The sequence below is a fragment of the Balaenoptera ricei genome, chromosome 3 (assembly GCF_028023285.1).
Source record: "Balaenoptera ricei isolate mBalRic1 chromosome 3, mBalRic1.hap2, whole genome shotgun sequence".
NCBI lineage: Eukaryota > Metazoa > Chordata > Mammalia > Artiodactyla > Balaenopteridae > Balaenoptera > Balaenoptera ricei.
Window position 1 is genome coordinate 173,630,100 of NC_082641.1, and position 19,022 is coordinate 173,649,121.

Consider the following 19,022-nt stretch of genomic DNA (forward strand, 5'->3'; position numbering starts at 1 on the left):
GATTCATCGGTGTGAATGTTAATCAAAGGAAACTAAGCCCTCAAAGGCAGAGGAGCCCGTCACTCCCTCAAGGAAGCTGCGGGCTAAGAATAAAGGGGTGGGGCCTGTGAGGTCGGACTGGTTTGCGGCCGTAAAACTTGCCTTTTGGTTCGACTAAAGGGACGTCAATCTAGCCCAAAGGTTTGCCGCGCTCTCTCGCTGGAAGCTGTGCTCATGCGCAGCACGCAAGGCCAGATGGGAGTGGTAGTCCGTTTCTGCGTACTTTAAACGCCTTACCAAATATAAAGTGCGAGAAAGGAAAGATCTCTTCCTTCAGACTTCTCCCTTCCCCTATGGGCCAGTTCTTGGCCTCGCGCGCTGACGTCACGGGAGGAATGCGGTGACGCTGCGCTGCTTGTCTGTGACGTCGGCGGCGGAGGCCGGGCTCGGGGTTCGATGACGTCACCGGGCGTTCTTTCCCTCCCCCTATTACCCTATGGTGGTAGGATGAACGTGGGGGGCCGAGGCGGGGTTCGATCCCAGGGCCGCGACACCCCCGCCACCATTTCCGCCTAAACCCATCCCGCTCTCCCGCCTCCCCGCCCCATTGGACCCGGAAAGGTCACCGCTGCCGGGGCTACCGCGGCCATCTCGGCCCCGCAGGAGGCGCGCGCCGACCTGGGAAAGGTCTCCCGCAGGCGGGGGAGACTTAATTAGCTGCTTCTACCGCGGGCGATAAACAAAGGTCAGCGTCCAGCCCCTCCCGGGGCAGCTCGGGTTGCTCAACCGGCTCCACACAGCTCCCCCATCCTTCCCCCACTCCCACCCCGAGTCCTCCGTGCCTCAGTTTCTCTAGGGGAGGAGAAGAGACAAAGGCGGGGCTTGTACTAGGGTGAGCGTCTTGGGTGGGAAAACTCAATCATCAAGATGAATAACATTCTAATGAAATATTGCAATATTTTTTAAATATCAAAATTACTGGGAAAAAAATAAATCCATGGTGAACAGAATAGCAAAATTTTAAATAAAGACGGGATCTGCCAGGACTGGGATTAGGGCGGGGTGAGTCATGCGAGTGCAAGGTCGAATCTCATCTTTTGCTTTTTGTTGACATTAATTTTTACTTTTTTTTTTTTTTCCTGGCGGCGACACACAGCTTGCTTCTTTCTACTTTTTTTTTTTTTTTTCCTAGCGGCGGCACAGCTGGCCAGGATCTTAGTTCCCAGACCAGGGATTGAACCCTGGCCCTCCGCAGTGAAAGCGCAGAGTCCTAACCACTGGACCGCCAGGGAATTCCCAATTTTGACTTTTAAAAATATCTCGATGACTAATTTTTTTGACACCCCTTAAATTTTGTGTCCTAATCCCCACCAAAGAGGGAGGGAAAAGAAAGCAAAGGCTCAAAGCCTGAAGTTCTAATTCAGATTTTGCTGTGTGACAAATGAGAAAGTGGCTCCACCTCTCTGGGCTTATGTTTCCTAGTTCAACGAACATTACAGTTTCCTCGTGCAAGGCCCTGGCTGTAAAAGTGAAAAAAGCAGACAAGTCCCTAGACTCTGCATTCTACTACAGGAGGAGACACGATAAGCAGTGAAATTAATACTCAAGACAGGTTCGTAAGAGCTGTGAGGCGCTACTATATAGAAAATAATCAGAAAGGACTGATAATATAGCACAGGGAACTATACTCAATATTTTGTAATAACCTATAAGGGAAAAGGAGCTGAGAAAGTGTATATATATATATATATATATATATATATATATATATATATATATCTCTGAATAACTTTGCTCTACACCTGAAACTAACACAACATTGTAAATCAACTATACTTCAATTTAAAAAACAACAACAAAGACTCTTTAAAGGAAAAAAAAAAAAATCAACATTAGAGTGTGCATGATAAGAGAGACTGCTGTAGCCCATGTAACCTGAGGAGGGGGTCATTCGAACTGCGCCTGAGTTGTAGAAAGCAAGCAAGCCCCACAAAAGCGAGGTGGAGGGAACTGCAGAAGCAAAGGCCTGGAGACTGGAACAAACATCTGGCAGGGGTGGAATTAGCAAAGAGGAAAGTGCCAAGAGGTGAGGTCAGAAATGTAAAGGTAGTCTGATGATTCTGCAGAAATCCTCCCAAGAACCCAGCAAAGCGGAATATTCCCCCCACTTGACAGGTGAGCAAACAAAGGCTCAGAAGGGAAAGTACCTCCTCTAGGATCATGTAACTGAAGGCAGCAGAACCCAGACAGCCTGTCTCCTTTTCTGGAACTTTCCAGTGTGCTTTGCTGCCCCTGGGTGTGACCCTCGATGGAAGACTAGAAGGGGCAGTCCCCATCTGCTTGGAAATGCTAGCTGAGCCCCAAGAATTAATGAGACTTCCAGGCAGGAGGTGCCCGGGATAAATCCTGACTGGCAAAGCAAGTTGCTCGACCCTTGCAGCTACTTCTGTGAGACAGGTTTGGGTGCCAGAGCCAGCCATGTTGGGTGGGGGAGTGCCAAGAAGCCCTATTTTTACTTCTCACCCATTTCCCCACCTTCCTGAAGTCCTTGAACCCCCAAGATGGGTACAACCAAGCCTGGAAATCATTTCTTCAATTAAAATTACTCATTATAAAACTTAATGGCAGGGAAGGTAGTGTGGGATTAGAAATGCTCTATATTTTTATCTGGTGGTGGTTGCACGGGTATGTAGCTGTAAAAATTCCCTGAGCTCTCCATTTAAGATCTGTGCACTTTATGTATGTTATACCTCGATTTGAAAGTTAAAACGCACACACACTTATTAACCCATTGGAAGAAGCTCTCAGCCAACTCCTTTCCGAAAATGTTGGTAATTAAAAGTAAGGAATTAAGCACGGTCTTGCCTTCCCATTAGTAACTTTTCATGGTCACCAAACAGTCTAAGAATGCCAGCTAAAAAATGTGGAAGGAGAGAATTCCCTGGCGATCCAGTGGTTAGGACTGCGCGCTTCCACTGCAGGGGCCCTGGGTTTGATCCCTGGCCCCATCCCTGGTCGGGAAACTAAGATCCCGCAAGCTGTGTGGCATGGCCAAAAAAACTAGAAGGAATGAGAGAATTAGAACAATCACCATTTTGCAGAAGCCAATGAAATAATTGATTTGGGCAGTATTCATCGACGGGTGTTATCAAACATCAGGTGAGAAGATGATGGGGAACAAGGTACGCCCAGGGTTCACTAGGTGTAGGGGTGCAGACTTCATCACAGAGGCCAGACTGTCACCAGTGTTAGCTGCAATGAAACTGAGCATCACAGTAGAGGGACCCTTGGGCCTCCGGGGCCTCCTGATGTGATACCAATGGAAGTTCACAGCTTCCCCTGGGACACATCTTGCCAAAATGTTAAACTTGACTCTGATCAGGTCTCTTGACCTAACATCCAGTTTGCAGGAAATGGGAAGCGTAGAGGAACAAGTTAAATGACATCAGGAAGCAACTGACAAACCCCGAGGGTTGAGTGTGCTACAGGACAACTGTCCCAGTGTCTTCAACGCATCAGTCATGACAAAAAGGAGTGGGGGACTTCCCTGGTGGTCCAGTGGTTAAGACTCCAAGCTCCCACTGCAGGGGGCATGGGTTCCATCCCTGGTTGGGGAACTAAGGTCCTGCATGCCTCGCAGTTTGGCCAAAAACAAAAAAAAAAAGAGTGGGGACTATTGTAGGGCAGGCGACATCATTGACATTTGAGGCCGAATTGTTCTTTGTCGCAGGGGGATATTCTGTGCACTGTAGAGTATTGAGCAGCATACCTGGCCACCACTCACTACATGCCAGTAGCACACAACCTTCCCACCCCCCTCCCTTCGCCAGGTGTGACAACCAAGGATGTCCCCAGACACAGCCAAATGTCCTTGGAGATACTGCCCTGGAGGATGGTGGAGCAACTGACAGAAGGACCCAGGGTCCCCAGGCTGTCTGCCAGCAGAGACAAACATTCTCTCTTGTTTAAGCCAGTTTTTGGATCCCTGTTAAATTGAGAGAACTACAACTTTGGTAATTCTGTTCCAAGTTTTTATATTCACTGAGTTTTGCACCAGATAAGAATGCTCATTGAAGCAGGAAGTTGGAAGCAATGTAGGTGTCCATCCCTCGGGGACTAGAAAGATGAAATAAGAATGCTGAATGATATAGAGTACTAATCTACCAGTGAAAGCAACAAAGTAGCTCTTAAAAAATGTGATGCTGATGCGGTGAAACTCAGACACTATAGCGTTTTAAAATAAGGCAACCTTGCTCCTGACCCAAGTGGCACGAGTGAGAGGTCTTCATGGAGTTTTGCTAAAAGAGAGAAAAAAAGAAATTAAGAGCCATCCATTAATGTGCCAGCGAGTAATGAAATAAGAATCTGGCACTTGGTGCATTGAAATGCAAACAAGATGTCCTTCTGTTATGCTGGAAATTCATCTTAAAAGCCTGTGCATTTCTGCTTATTAAACACGAGGTGTAGTGAATGATTAGCAGGCTGGTTCTTCTTCTTTTTTTTTTTTTTAATTTATTTAATTTATTTATTTTTGGCTGCGTTGGGTCTTCGTTGCTATGCGCAGGCTTTCTCTAGTTGTGGTGAGCAGGGGCTACTCTTCATTGCAGTGAGCGGGCTTCTCATTGCGGTGGCTTCTCTTGTTGCGGAGCACAGGCTCTAGGCACGCGGGTTTCAGTAGTTGTGGCACGCAGGCTCAGTAGTTGTGGCTCGTGGGCTCTAGAGCGCAGGCTTAGTAGCTGTGGCGCACGGGCTTAGTTGCTCCGCAGCATGTGGGATCTTCCCGGACCAGGGCTTGAACCCATGTCCCCTGCATTGGCAGGTGGATTCTTAACCACTGCGCCACCAGGGAAGCCCAGGGTGGTTCTTCTAACTTTTCAAACTATGTACACAGTAGGGTAAAAGAAATATATATATATATATATATATATATATATATATATATATATATATATGTTTGATATATAAACACTGCAGATATATCCATGAATTTGATGCGTGAAGACAATCTTCACGCATGGAAACCTATTTCTGGAGGCACTGAAAAGAAGATTTGTAAAAGAAAGGAATGGACTGAGATTTAAAAATAACAAAGATCTGAGAGACAATGCCCTAAATACTTGGGCTTTTAGAGAAAATGCTTGGGGTGCATGCATATCTACATGAACCTGTGTCAACCTATTCCCCGTCCCCCCAAATCCCACCCCCAGTGGAAAGACAACTTTTTGTTGGGAGGAGGCTGAAGGAAAGAAGTTAATAAATGCTTTCAATCTGGTTAAAAAAAGAAAAAAAAAGGCAACAAAATAAACAAAAAATCCCACAATGTATCACTGAAAAGGATACAGATGGAGATCTAGTATACAATGTCATTTTGAAAATTACAACATACTTGTATAAACATGTAAAGTAAAAGTATAAACATACAAAATGATACATCCTATTATTTAAGAATATCTACCAGCTTAAGAACATGTAGCAAATGCCTTAGAGATGCTGGCAAAGGTTTGGGAAGGGCAAGGAATTGGGGATCTGGGATGGAGGGGACAGAAATTAAACTGGTGAGGGCTTTGCATGAACCAATGAAGCTATGATAGAATCTGGGGAGAAGCAGGGCTGGGGTGAGACCTGGGTTCAGTGGCAATTTGCCAGGGGGCAGATATCACATTGCAAAAGGCTGAGGGCCAAGTGGGAGGGGAATAATGGAGAAAGTGAGTACAGGTGAGATGTATTTGGGTGAGGAAGTCATATTCTACATCTGCACTGTCTTATATGGTAATTGCTAGTCCTGTGTGGCTATTTTTACGGGAGGGGATGCCTTTTATTTCTTTTTCTTGCCTTATTGCTCTGGCTAGGACTTCCAGTGCTATGTTGAATAGAAGTAGTGAGAGTGGGCATCTTTGTCTTGTTCCTAATCTTAGAGGAAAAACTTTCAGTGTTGAGTATGATGTTAGCTGTGGGCTTGTCATATATGGCCTTTGTTACATTAAGTACATTTCCTCTGAATAGCAGTTTGCTGAGAGTTTTTATCAGGAAAGGATATTGAATTTTGTCAGATATTTTTTCTGCATCTTTTGAGATGATCACATGATTTTTATCCTTCATTTTGTTAATGTGGTTTATCACACTGATTAATTTACAGGTGTTGAACCTCCTTGCATCCCTAGAATAAATCCCACTTGATCGTGGTGTATGATCCCTTTAATGTATCATTGAATTTGTTTTTTTTTTTTTTTTTTAAGAAAGCTGCGTTTCATAACTACTTTATTTATTTATTTATTTATTTATTTATTTATTTTTGGCTGTGTTGGGTCTTCGATTCGTGCGAGGGCTTTCTCCAGTTGCGGCAAGCGGGGGCCACTCTTCATCGCGGTGCGGGGACCGCTCTTCATCGCGGTGCGCGGGCCTTTCACTATCGCGGCCCCTCCCGTTGCGGGGCACAGGCTCCAGACGCGCAGGCTCAGCAGTTGTGGCTCACGGGCCCAGCCACTCCGTGGCATGTGGGATCTTCCCAGACCAGGGCTCGAACCCGTGTCCCCTGCATTAGCAGGCAGATTCTCAACCACTGCGCCACCAGGGAAGCCCTGTATCATTGAATTTGATTTGCTAATTTTTTTTTTTTTTTGGCCGAGCCGCAGGGCATGCAGGATCTTGGTTCCCTGACCAGGGGTCGGACCCTAGCCCCTGCAGTGGAAGCTCAGAGTCTTAACCACTGGACCACCAGGGAAGTCCCTGATTTGCTAATATTTTGTTGAGAGTTTTTGCATCTAGCTTCATCAGGGATATTGGCCTGTAATTTTCCATGTGGCTATTAAAACTTAAAGAAACTAAAATAAAATACAGTGAAGAATTCAGTTCCTCAGTCTCACAGGAAACATTTTAAGCACTCAACAGCCGCATGTAGCTAGTGACTACTGTATGGGAAAACACATTCTCATCATCAGAGAAAGTGCTATTGGCCAGCACTGCTCTAAACCAACCCTAAACAGATATTTCAGAGACTCAGGGAAATGTTAACATTCGCTTTGGTGTAAGATGATACTGAAGAATGATTGTATATTTTGTTAGGTGTGAAAATGGCATCATATTATGTAGGAAAATGTGTGTTGTAGTATTTAGAGATGAAAAATGGTGTCAATAAGGTTGAAAAGAGATGGTGTGTTTAAAGTACCTAGGACAAAGCCAGACATGTAGCAAATCCTCAATAAATGTTAGTGGTCAGTAATCTTAAGAGTTTAGAGAAATGACAAATTGGGAAAAAATATTTACTACACATTTCATAACCATATGGTAAGCTTCCTTAACGTATAAGAACTGCTAGGGGAGTTCCGGTGGCCTAGTGGTTAGGATTCCGGGCTTTCACTGCCGTGGACCGGGTTCAGTCCCTGGTCAGGGAACTGAGATCCTGCAAGCTGCTGGAGCGGCCAACAAAACAAAACAAAACAAGGGACTTCCCTGGTGGTGCAGTGGTTAAGAATCCGCCTGCCAATGCAGGGGACACAGGTTCGAGCACTGGTCTGGGAAGATCCCACATACCACGGAGCAACTAAGCCTGTGCACCACAACTACTGAGCCCGCGTGCCACAACTACTGAAGCCTGTGCGCCTAGAGACCATGCTCTGTGACAAAGAGAAGACACCTCAGTGAGAAGCCCACGTACTGCAATAAAGAGTATACCCTGCTTGTGGCAGCTAGAGAAAGTCGGCTCGTAGCAACCAAGACCCAACGCAGCCAAAAATAATTAATTAATTTTTTAAAAAAAGAAACAAAAATTTAAAAAAAAACCAACTCCTAGAAATCAGGAAGGAAAAGATCAGCAACCTAAAAGAATAATGGACAAGGAAGGTGACCAGAGAGGAAAAAGAAAACTATAAATAGCTCTTAAACACATGGAAATATGGAAACATGTTCCATCTTGCTTGTGGTTAGGCAAATGCAAATTTTCTCTACTCTGAGATACCATTTTTCACTTGTTCTTTTGGCAAAAATCCAAAGTTTGATAATATTCTGTTGGTGAAGCTGAAGGGAAACAGGACTCTCATCCATTGCTGGAGGGAGTGTGAATTAATCTAACCCTCAAGGAAGGAAATTTGGTAATATCTGTAAAAATTACAAATGCACATAATCTTCGAGCCAGAAATCTCACATTGCAGAATTTATATACAGATACACTTGCATATGTGTGAAATGACATTTGTGCAAGGTTCTTCACTGCAGTGTTAACCTAAGAACAAACAAATGAAAAAAATGTCTGTCTCTGGCAGTGAAATTAACTATGGGGTATCTACATGGCAAAATACTATCCGGCTGTAGAAAATGACAAGGGTGCAAAGAGAGCTTTGGAAAGGGGAGCACTCCAGCATTTGTTGTTAAGTTGGGGCGGGGGTGGAGGAGGAAGGTGCAGAAGAATATGTAAAACATGTTACCTTGAACTGAAATTCTGACACATTCTACCACATGGATGAACCTTGAACGATTATGCTAAATGCAAGAATCTAGACACAAAAGGGAAAGTCCTGTATCGTTCCAATTTGCAATGTACCTTGAATAAGCAAATTCATAGAGACAAAAAGTAGAATGGTGGTTACCAGGAGCTGGGAGAGGGAGAAATGGGGAGTACCTGTTTAACTGGGTACAGAGTTTCAGTTTGGGAAGATGAAAAATTTCTGGAGATGGATGATGGTGATAGTTGCATGACAATGTGAATGTACTTAATGCCACTGAACTTCATACTTAAAAATGGCTAAAATGGTATATTTTATGTTATATATATTTTACCACAATAAAAAACCCAACATTTTAATGCTACCTTTAATGTAAAAGCAGGTGTGTGTGTGTTGGAGGGGGTGGGGGGATAGGACTTGTATTCATATTTCTTTTCATATGTGCACAGAAATTCCAGAAAGATACTCAGGAAATCAAGAGCAGTGGGTTACCTGTGGGGGAAGAGAGGGGAACTAAGACTTGGGAGGGAGATACTGCAGCATAAACCTTATACTTTTCGTTTTCTGAAGCCCATGAATGTATTAACTGTTCAAAAATAAAAGGACTTCTCTGGTAGTCCAGTGGGTAAGACTCCACACTCCCAATGCAGGGGGCCCGGGTTTGATCCCTGGTCGGGGAACTAGATCCCGCATGCATGCCGCAGCTAAGAGTTCACATACCACAACTAAGAAGTCCGCATGCCGCAACTATGACCCCGCATGCTGCAACTAAAAGATCCCGCATGCTGCAAATAAGACCTGGCACAGCGAAAAATTAAATAAAGAAAGAAAGAAAAATAAATAAAATTAGTTAACAAATTAGGAGAATGGCTTTATTTAGGATGGATTGGTAAGATTTGAGTGCTTTTTTTTTAAAGATCTGGGTTGTAGGTGTTTTTTTTAATATAAATGTATTTATTTATTTTTGGCTGTGTTGGGTCTTAGTTGCTGCGCGCGGGCTTTCTCTAGTTGCGGCGAGCGGGGGCTACTCTTCGTTGTGGTGCGCGGGCTTCTCATTGCGGTGGCTTCTCTTGTTGTGGAGCACAGGCTCTAGGCGCACGGGCTTCAGTAGTTGCGGCACGTGGGCTCAGTAGTTGTGGCTCACGCTCTGGACTGCAGGCTCAGTAGTTGTGGCACACGGGCTTAGTTGCTCCGTGGCATGTGGGATCTTCCCGGACCAGGGCTCAAACCCGTGTCCCCTGCATTGGCAGGCAGATTCTCAACCACTGCGCCACGAGGGAAGTCCCTTAAGTGCATTTTTATGCTGCCCATGATAATGGTGGTGATGATGATGTTGGTGATAGTAACAATAATGATATTGGTAGCAGGTAACATTTCCCAATTCTTATATATTAGTTTCCTATGGCTGCTGTAACAGTTCACCACAACTGGGTGGCTTACAGCAGTGGAAATTTATTCGCTCACAGTTTTGCAGGCCAGAAGTCCGAAATCAAAGTGTCAACAGAGCCGTGGCTCCCTGCCAAGGCTCTAGGGGAGGATCTTTCGCTCTCTTGCAGCTTTTGGTGGCTCCTGGCATGACTTGGTCTCTTTGGCTACATCACTCCCATCTCTGCCTCTATCTTCACTTGGTTTATCTCTTCTGTCTCTGCCTATTAACACTTGTCATCGGATTTAGGGCCCACCCATATAATCCAGGATGATCTCATTTCAAAGTCCTTAATTATATCCACAAAGATCCTTTTTTCCAAATAAGATCACGTTCACAGGTCCTGCGATATATCACCAGGAAGTGATCACCATTCAACCCTCTGTACTTAGGTGTTATGCCCGGTGCTAAGCACTTTACATAATTTCACCCAAGTCCTCAAACAACCCCATAAAGTAGATACGCTTATTATCTACATCTTCCCAAGGAACTCATAGAGGTGCAGTGCCTTGCTCGCAGGAATTGGGATTTGCACTCAGCTGTGATGGGCTCAAAATTCTGATTCTGTGTGAGGCACAAAAGAAGCTTCTGGTTCTGGGACAGTCAGTTAAAGTCAAACAGTCAGGCAACAGATATTTCCTGATGTGTTTGTTCATCAGCAACCCCTGGGCCAGGATTGGGGATATGGAGAAAAGGGCAGAAGGGTACATCCCTAGAGAGTGGCCAGGAGAAGAGGCAGAGGAGGGGAGCATATTATTCATCAGCCCATTTGAAGCAGTACAGTCAGATACGACTCCTGTCTTCTGGAGCATTGTCCTTGGCCTTGGGGGCAACCAAGGCCAGGAGTCTGTCATGAAGAAAAGGACAAAGGAATAAAGTTCGAATCCAAAGGGGATGTGTCAAGTAGACATAACATTTAAGGGGCTTCCCCGGTGGCACAGTGGATAAGAATCCGCCTGCCAATGCAGGGGACACAGGTTCGAGCCCTGGTCTGGGAAGATTCCACATGCTGAGGAGCAACTAAGCCCATGCACCACAACTACTGAGCCTGAGCTCTAGAGCCCGCGTGCCACAACTACTGAGCCCACGTGCCGCAACTACTGAAGCCCGCATGCCTAGAGCCCACACTCCACAACAAGAGAAGCCACCGCAATGAGAAGCCCACACACCGCAACGAAGAGTAGCCCCCGATCGCCACAACTAGAGAAAGCCCTCGTGCATCGACAAAGACCCAACACAGCCAAAATAAAAATAAAAATTTAAAAAATTAAAAAATTTAAAAAAAAAGAAATAACATTTAATTAAGCAGCACTTACTGCATGCCACAGACTGTTTAAAGAATTTGACGCACTCATTGAATCCTCCTTGTTTTACAGGTGAGGAAACCAAGGCACAGAGAGCTTAAGTGACTTGCCGAAGGTCACACAGCAGGAACTAGGCAGACATGGGATTTGAACCCAGCTCTGCCCATCACCAGAGCCCTTATTGTTGTTTTTTGTAAATTGAGGTGAAATTTAAAAATATATAATATAAATAATTAAATAGGACTGCACTTCCACTGCAGGGGGCACGGTTCCGATCCCTCGCTGGGGAAGCTCCACAAGCTGCGCGGTGTGGCAAAAAACAAAAAACGAAAAAACCAAACAAATAAATAAATTGAGGTGAAGTTGACATAACATAAAATTAACCGTGTTAAAGTGAACAATTCAGTGGTATTTAGTATATTCATAATCTTGTGCAACCATCACCTCTGTCTAGCTCCAAAATGTTTTCATCACCCCGGAGATATACCTGATAGGAATTACTCCCGATTCCTCCCTCCTCCCAACCCTTGGCAACCACTAGTCTGCTCTCTGTCTCTATGGGTGTGCCTATTCCAGACATCTCTTATAAATGGAATTATACACTATGTGACCTTTGGTGTCTGGCTTCTTTCACTCAGCATAATGTTTTCAAGGTTCATCCACATTGTAGCATGTGTCATTGCTTTGTTCCTTTCTAGGCTGAGTGGTATTCCATTGTATGGATGGACCATATTTTGTTTATCCATTCATCTGTTGATGGGAATCAGGGTTGTTTCCACTTTTTGGCTATTGTGACTAGTGCTACTATGAACATGCACGTACATGTAACATTAAAATGGTCAATTTGATTTCATATGAATTTTACCTCAATATTTTTTTTTAAAAAGTGATGCTATCAGCTGAGAAGGCCCAGAAGCAACAACATCAACTCCCACCCTCAGTAGCAATGAACAGACTCAGCATCCAGGTCTTGGCTTCTCAATGCCACTCTCCAGTGAAGGGAACACAGGCTCCTTGGGAAAATGGCTGATACTAGGACTGGGGCAGGGGAAATGCAAGATGAGCCTGGAACATCTTGTGGTGCCAGACAGTAAGGAAGTACTTAAATATATATATATATAGAGAGAGAGAGAGAGAGAGACAGAGAGAGACAGAGAGAGACAGAGAGAGAGAGTCATGTCAAAAGAGCAGTGCCTGAAAGAAAATGCTTAGAGCAGGGACCAATTGAAAGAGCTCCCAATGGCTGAAGCTGAAACAACTTGGGCGGTGAAATAAATAATAATAGTATTGAATTTTAACCCAAAGAATAAAAATAACTATTCATGAGTCCATATTGGTATAAACAAATAATTGAAAAAGTAAATAAATGGAGATGAAACAGCTCTTCCTTACAGAAGAATTCCAAATAATATATAATAGCAAATGCACACGATCCACCAATGAATGCTAACATCAGTGGGCGGAACGGGAAACAGGATCTTTGCATAGCTTCAAAGCATCTCACTCAAAGCGTTTATTAGTTAGTATAGTTTTAACATATGTCCACAAATTCTTCCATACTCCTCCTCCCAGACGGTGGAGTTTAATTTCCCTGCTCTGGATGGAGGCTGGGAATGTTCTGTTTCTGGACCTGAGGGGTGGATGCAGAAGTGTGTTCAGTTTGTGAAAATTCTTCCAGGTGTCCACTGATGATCTGGGCACTTTTCTGTATGTGCCCAGGTCTGTATGAACTTTGATAAAAAGTTCAATTTGTTAGAACGAAAAAAAAAGGAAAAAAAAAAAAAAAAAGAAATAGACTTAGTTATGTTTCAGAGATTCAGTTATCTGTTTCAGAGATGCCCAGGTTGGTGTTAAAACTAATTAAAAGCAGGGAATTCCCTGGCGGTCCAGTGGTTAGGACCCCAAGCTCTCTCTGCAGAGGGTCTGGGTTCAATCCCTGGTTGGGGAACTAAGATCGCATAAACCATGTGGCACGGTGAAAAAAAAAACACACACACAAAACGAATAAAAAGCAAAGAAGTGGTGATGGCTGAAGTCAGGATGGTGGTTACCTCTGTAGGGAAGAAATTGTGACCGGGGATGCGTGGGTGGGGGGGTTGACATCTGTGGTGCTGGCACTGTCCTTCTTCTTGATCTGGGTAATGATGACATGGGTGTTTAAAAAAATTCATTATTTTTTAAATTGCGCAAATTGCAATGTTTTTCACATTTTGGTGGTGTCCTGGAGCCGGCTTATACTGACTTGTGAAAACGGATTGTTACCTTTTCAGGAATTTGGCAGCATCACACTGATATCACGCTGGTAGCTTGAAATTGGCCAGAAACCTATAACTGCTGTAAATCAGGGCCTTTTTTTCCCCGGAGAACCCATTGGGGTTTACTTGTTTTGTTTTGTTATTTTTTAATACTTTTAAAAATTGAAGTATAGGGGGCTTCCCTGGTGGCGCAGTGGTTAAGAATCTGCCTGCCAATGCAGGGGACATGGGTTCAGTCCCTGGTCTGGGAAGATCCCACATGCCGCGGAGCAACTAATCCCGTGTGCCACAACTACTGAGCCTGTGCTCTAGAGCCCACGAGCCGCAACTACTGAAGCCCGCGCACCTAGAGCCCCCGTGCTCTGCAGCAAGAGAAGCCACCGCAATGAAAGGCCCGCGCACCGCAGCGAAGAGTAGCCCCCGCTCGCAGCAACTAGAGAAAACCCGCATGCAGTAATGAAGATCCAATGCAACCAAAAATAAATAAAATAAAATAAATAAATTTATTTTTTAAAAAATTGAAGTATAGGGACTTCCCTGGTGGTCCAGTGGCTAAGGCTCCGTGCTCCCAACGCAAGGGGCCCGGGTTCGATCCTGGTCAGAGAACTAGATCCCACATGCCACAACTAAAGATCCCACGTGCTGCAACTAAGGCCCGGTGCAGCCAAATAAATAAATATTTTTAAAAAACTATTTAAAAAATTGAAGCATAGTTGATTTACAATGTTGTGTTAGTTTCAGGTGTATAGAACAGTGATTCAGTTATACACACATTCACATATATGTGTATATATATATACATATGTATATATTCTTTTTCAGATTCTTTTCCCTTATAGGTTATTACAAAATATTGAGTATAGTTCCCTGTGCTATACAGTAGGTCCTTGTTGGTTATCTATTTTATATACAGTAGTATGTATTTGTTAATCCCAACCTCCTAATTTATCTCTCCCCCACCCCTTTCCCCTTTGGTAATGATAAGTTTGTCTTCTATGTCTGTGGGTCTATTTCTGTTTTGTAAATAAGTTCATTTGTATCTGGAAAGCCCACTGTTAAACATTGCCCAGCACACGACAGTTCCTCTCTGTATATGATATTAAACATTTAAAAATTATTTTTAAAATTATGATAACATACACATAACATGAAATGTACCATCTTAACCATTTTAAGTGTCCAGTTCAATGACATAAAGTACATTCACATGGTCGTGCAACCATCACTACCATCCATCTCCAGAACCCTTTTCATCTGCGAAACTGAAACTCTGTCCCCATAACAATTTTTTTTTTTTAAACTTTAGTCTTTTTTTTTTAATGTATTTTTTTAAACTCATTGTTTACTTTGTTTATTTATTTATTTATTTTTGGCTGTGTTGGGTCTTCGTCTCTGTGCGAGGGCTTTCTCTAGTTGTGGCAAGCGGGGGCCACTCTTCATCGCGGTGCGCGGGCCTCTCACTATCGCGGCCTCTCTTGTTGTGGAGCACAGGCTCCAGACGCGCAGGCTCAGTAATTGTGGCTCACGGGCCTAGCTGCTCCGTGGCATGTGGGATCTTCCCAGACCAGGGCTCGAACCCGTGTGCCCTGCATTGGCAGGCAGACTCTCAACCACTGCGCCACCAGGGAAGCCCCCCATAACAATTTTTTAAAAAATAAATTTACTTATTTATTTTTGGCTGCGTTGGGTCTGCTGCTGCGCGCGGACTTTCTCTAGTTGCGGCGAGCGGGGGCTACTCTTTGTTGCGGTGCGCGGGCTTATTGCAGTGGCTTCTCTTGTTGGGGAGCATGGGCTCTAGGCGCGTGGGCTCAGTAGTTGTGGCACATGAGCTTAGTTGCTCCGTGGCATGTGGAATCTTCCCGGACCAGGGCTCGAACCCGTGTCCCCTGCATTGGCAGGCAGATTCCTAACCACTGCACCACCAGGGAAGTCCCAACTTTTTTTTTTTTTTAATAAATTTATTTATTTATTTATTCATTTTTGGCTGTGTTGGGTCTTCGTTTCTGTGCGCGGGCTTTCTCCAGTTGCAGCGAGCAGGAGCCACTCTTCATCGCAGTGCACGGGCTTCTCATTGTCGCGGCCTCTCCCGTTGCGGAGCACAGGCTCCAGACACGCAGGCTCAGTAGTTGTGGCTCACGGGCCCAGTTGCTCCGCGGCATGTGGGATCCTCCCAGACCAGGGCTCGAACCCGTGTCCCCTGCATTGGCAGGCAGATTCCTAACCACTGCACCACCAGGGAAGTCCCAACATTTTTTTTTAATCCTTAAAAATTTTCCCTGGGGGGAGGGATAAATTTGGAGATTGGGACTGACATACACACACTACTATAAATAAAATAGATCACTAATAAGAACCTGCTGTATAGAACAGGGAACTCTACTCAATATTCTGTAATGGCCTATATGGGAAAAGAATCTAAAAAAACAGTGGCTATATGTGTATGTATAACTGATTCACTTTGCTGTGCACCTGAAACTAACACAACATTATAAATCGACTATACTCCAATAAAAATTAAAAAAAATTTTTTTTCCCTTGGAGAGCATGAGCTCTGGAGCCAGAGGCTCTGTTTGAACCCCAACTCTCACCTCCACTTACTAGCTGATCTTGGGCACCTTAGGTCACTCTTCTGTTTCCTCACCTGTAACATGGAGACAGTCTTCGTCCTAGTGTCATAGTCCAGTGGCTTTTAAAAGTGTGGTTTCTGAACAAGGACCAACTGTAGAGCACAGGGAACTCTACTCAATGTTATGTGGCAGCCTGGATGGGAGGGGAGTTTGGGAGAGAATGGATACATGTATATGTATGGCTGAGGCCCTTTGCTGTGCATCTGAAACTATCACAACATTGTTAATTGGCTACACTCCAATATAAAATAAAAAGTTAAAAAAAAAATAAAAGTGTGGTTTCTGGACCAGCAGCATCAGCATGGCCTGGAAATTTGTTGCCAATGCAGATTTTCAGACACTCTGCACGTAGGGCCCAGCGATCTGTGTTTTAACAAGCCCTCCAGGAGATTCTGAGGCTTGCTCAAATTTTGAGAACTATTATCATAGGTTGTTGGGAGGATTCAATCAATTAAACAAATATACATATTTAGAGCAGTGCCTGGCCCCATAGCCCATACTGTGTAAGCACTCATTATTGTTGTTATTACGGAGGAGGCCTGGGACCCTAGCAGTATGGTGGTGATGGGGGGCTGGCCGTGCCCTCTCTCCCGGTCTGGTGGGGGTCTGGGTTCCTGGTCTCTGCTAAGTGGAGGCCTTCTCACCTCTCTCTGTTGAAGATGACAGTGAACTGGACCCCATCACCCCATCCCTGGCGAAAGGTTATCGCTTGGTCCTGGGAAATGGGAAAGGTCAGTGCTGGAGGGGTGGAGGGGGCCGCATGCCTGCCTCCTCTCTGCTGGTGGAGATAAAGGAGGTTACTTTGCTCCTCCACGACAGGAGGCGGGAGCTAAGATGTGGAAATGGGGGGCCAGGAGGCGGTGGAGGCACCAACCACAGGAAGCTGCCTCGTTGTGCCACCTCTCACATCTCAGGCAGCCCTGTTCAGCATGGCCAAACGTCCGCTGCTGCTGCTGCTGGCCATGGGGGTGCTGGCTGGGGAGCTGTGGACCGAGGCCCAGGCAGCACCCTACAGAGTGAAGCTTTGCGGCCGTGAATTCATCCGAGCAGTCATCTTCACCTGCGGGGGCTCCCGGTGGAGGCGGTCAGACATCCTGGCCTATGAAGCTATGGGTGAGGCTGGAGAGGTGCTGTGTGTGTGTCAGGGGCATTGACAGGACACAAGATGGGTCCAAGGAGCCAGGGACGGAGGTGAGATGAGGGGCTGGGGCAGGGGAGTCCCTCCTCCACCACGTGCAGCTGGGGAGATGGGCCAGGCCCTCAAAGCTGTGTCAAGGCTGGGGGAGCCGGATGAGGGAGGGGCAGCAAGCCATCCACACCAGCTAAAAGTCTGCTGCCACTTGGGAGCCCCATGCCCTGCGTTAGGCAAGGCTGCTCTTTGCCCAACACTGGAAAGTGCCTTTCAGAAGCCGAAACTAAAGTGCTTTCCAAGCCTTCAGGGAAGGGAGTGTGAGGGGTGTGGTGAGTACAAGGCTAGATTTGCCACCTAGTAGGTGACCCTCCTAACCAAGTTGCTTTCCTTCCCTGATCCTCTTTATCTGCAAAAGGGAGGCACGGCCCCTGTATCTTGCAGGTTTGTTAAGCGGCAAAATTGAGTGAAAACAGATTAGGACAAAGTTGAGTGCCTACCATGTGCCAGACACTATTTTAAGTTTTTTTTTTTTTTTAAATGGGTATTAATTAAATCATCTACTCTGTATAAAACCCTAGAAGGTAGGAGTTATTACTATCCCCGTTTTGCCGACAAGGAAACGGAAGCTGAGAGATGATAACGGGATTGGTGCTCAGTCAGTTCAGCTCCCAAACACATGTTCTTAACCATCAGGTCCTCGGTAAATAAATAGTAGGGGAAAAGACACGACAGAAGAGGAAAGTCAAGCTCAATGAGGTTGAGTAAGCTGCCCATCAAAGCGGGAACCCAGGCCTGAGTGGAATCAAAATCTTTAATCCCAAGGCTGAGCCACAAGAACAGAGAAGTAGCTGGACCAGCCAGGAGCCCGGACTCTGGGTATGACAGAGTCCCAAGCACTAACTCTTCTCATCTTTTGCAGGGGATGCCTTCCCAGACGCAGACTCCAATGCAGACAGCGAGCTGGATGAGGCAGTGGCCTCCAGCGAGTGGCTGGCCCCGACCAAGTCCCCCGAGGCCTTCTATGGAGGCCGACCGGGCTGGCAGGGCACCCCAGGGGCGCTGCGGGCCAGCCACGATGTCCTGGCTGGCCTCTCCAGCAACTGTTGCAAGTACGGTTGCAGCAAGAGTGAAATCAGCAGCCTCTGCTAGAAGGGGAACTGAGCAGCCGGGGAGCACCAGGGTGAACGCCCCAGCCCTGCCATCCACCTAACCGGTGTCCAGCTGGGCACCTGCTTCTGGCCCCTCATGCATTCATTCATCAGCGAGTCTCAGAAGTCAGGCACTGTGGACTTGGCCAGAGTCCCCCCTACCCAACACTGACCTTTGAGCGGCCTGCCTATCCTGACCCTGAGCAAGCTGTGCCCCCGCCTGGCCAAATGGGGACCCTGACCTCTCCGCAGCCCATATCATGCCTTTCCTGGCCCATACTGTCTCCTGCGGCAATGGATGCCCCTACTCTACCCAAACTGGCCACGCTGAGACCCTTACCCGAACTGTCACTCTCTCCTGTCCCAACCGTGGCCACTGTCCCCTGGCCAGCCCCAATTATACCGCTGCCCCATTGCAGCCTTTGCCCGCTCCCTTCCCCCTGTCTGCCAGCCCCTCTCCCTCCGACCTCGCCTGCTGGGGGTTCTAGAGCTGTGGACCCCAGGGTTGGTGGAGGGACCCCTGGGTTCCCTTCATATCCTGGGGTGGGAAGCTCAGTGGGGGGAACGGATCAGAACCTTCTCCAACCCCACAGATTAAAAAATTCAAAAGGACTCGGCAGCCTGTGAGTGCGTGTTTGTGGGGGGGGAGGGGGAGGGGCAGGTGTCTGCGGAGCTCGGCCACGCCTCAGCGCCGCCCACCCCCACTACCCCTC

General features: G+C 46.1%; 1 protein-coding gene across 2 annotated transcripts; it reads left to right on the forward strand.

The window, feature by feature from the left end:
* The first annotated feature begins 490 nt into the window (after nucleotides 1-490).
* Nucleotides 491-18,914, forward strand: RLN3 (relaxin 3). Of its 2 annotated transcripts, XM_059918293.1 has the most exons (3): nucleotides 491-724; nucleotides 16,944-17,142; nucleotides 18,081-18,914. In XM_059918293.1, the coding sequence occupies exons 2-3, from the start codon at nucleotides 16,959-16,961 to the stop codon at nucleotides 18,308-18,310; spliced, it is 414 nt and encodes a 137-aa protein (XP_059774276.1). In that variant the 5' UTR covers nucleotides 491-724; nucleotides 16,944-16,958; the 3' UTR covers nucleotides 18,311-18,914. The 2 variants fall into 2 exon arrangements, 1 of the variants encoding a protein (XP_059774276.1); XR_009502528.1 differs by lacking the exon at nucleotides 16,944-17,142 and having other exon boundaries at nucleotides 18,081-18,163.
* Nucleotides 18,915-19,022: the final 108 nt, after the last annotated feature.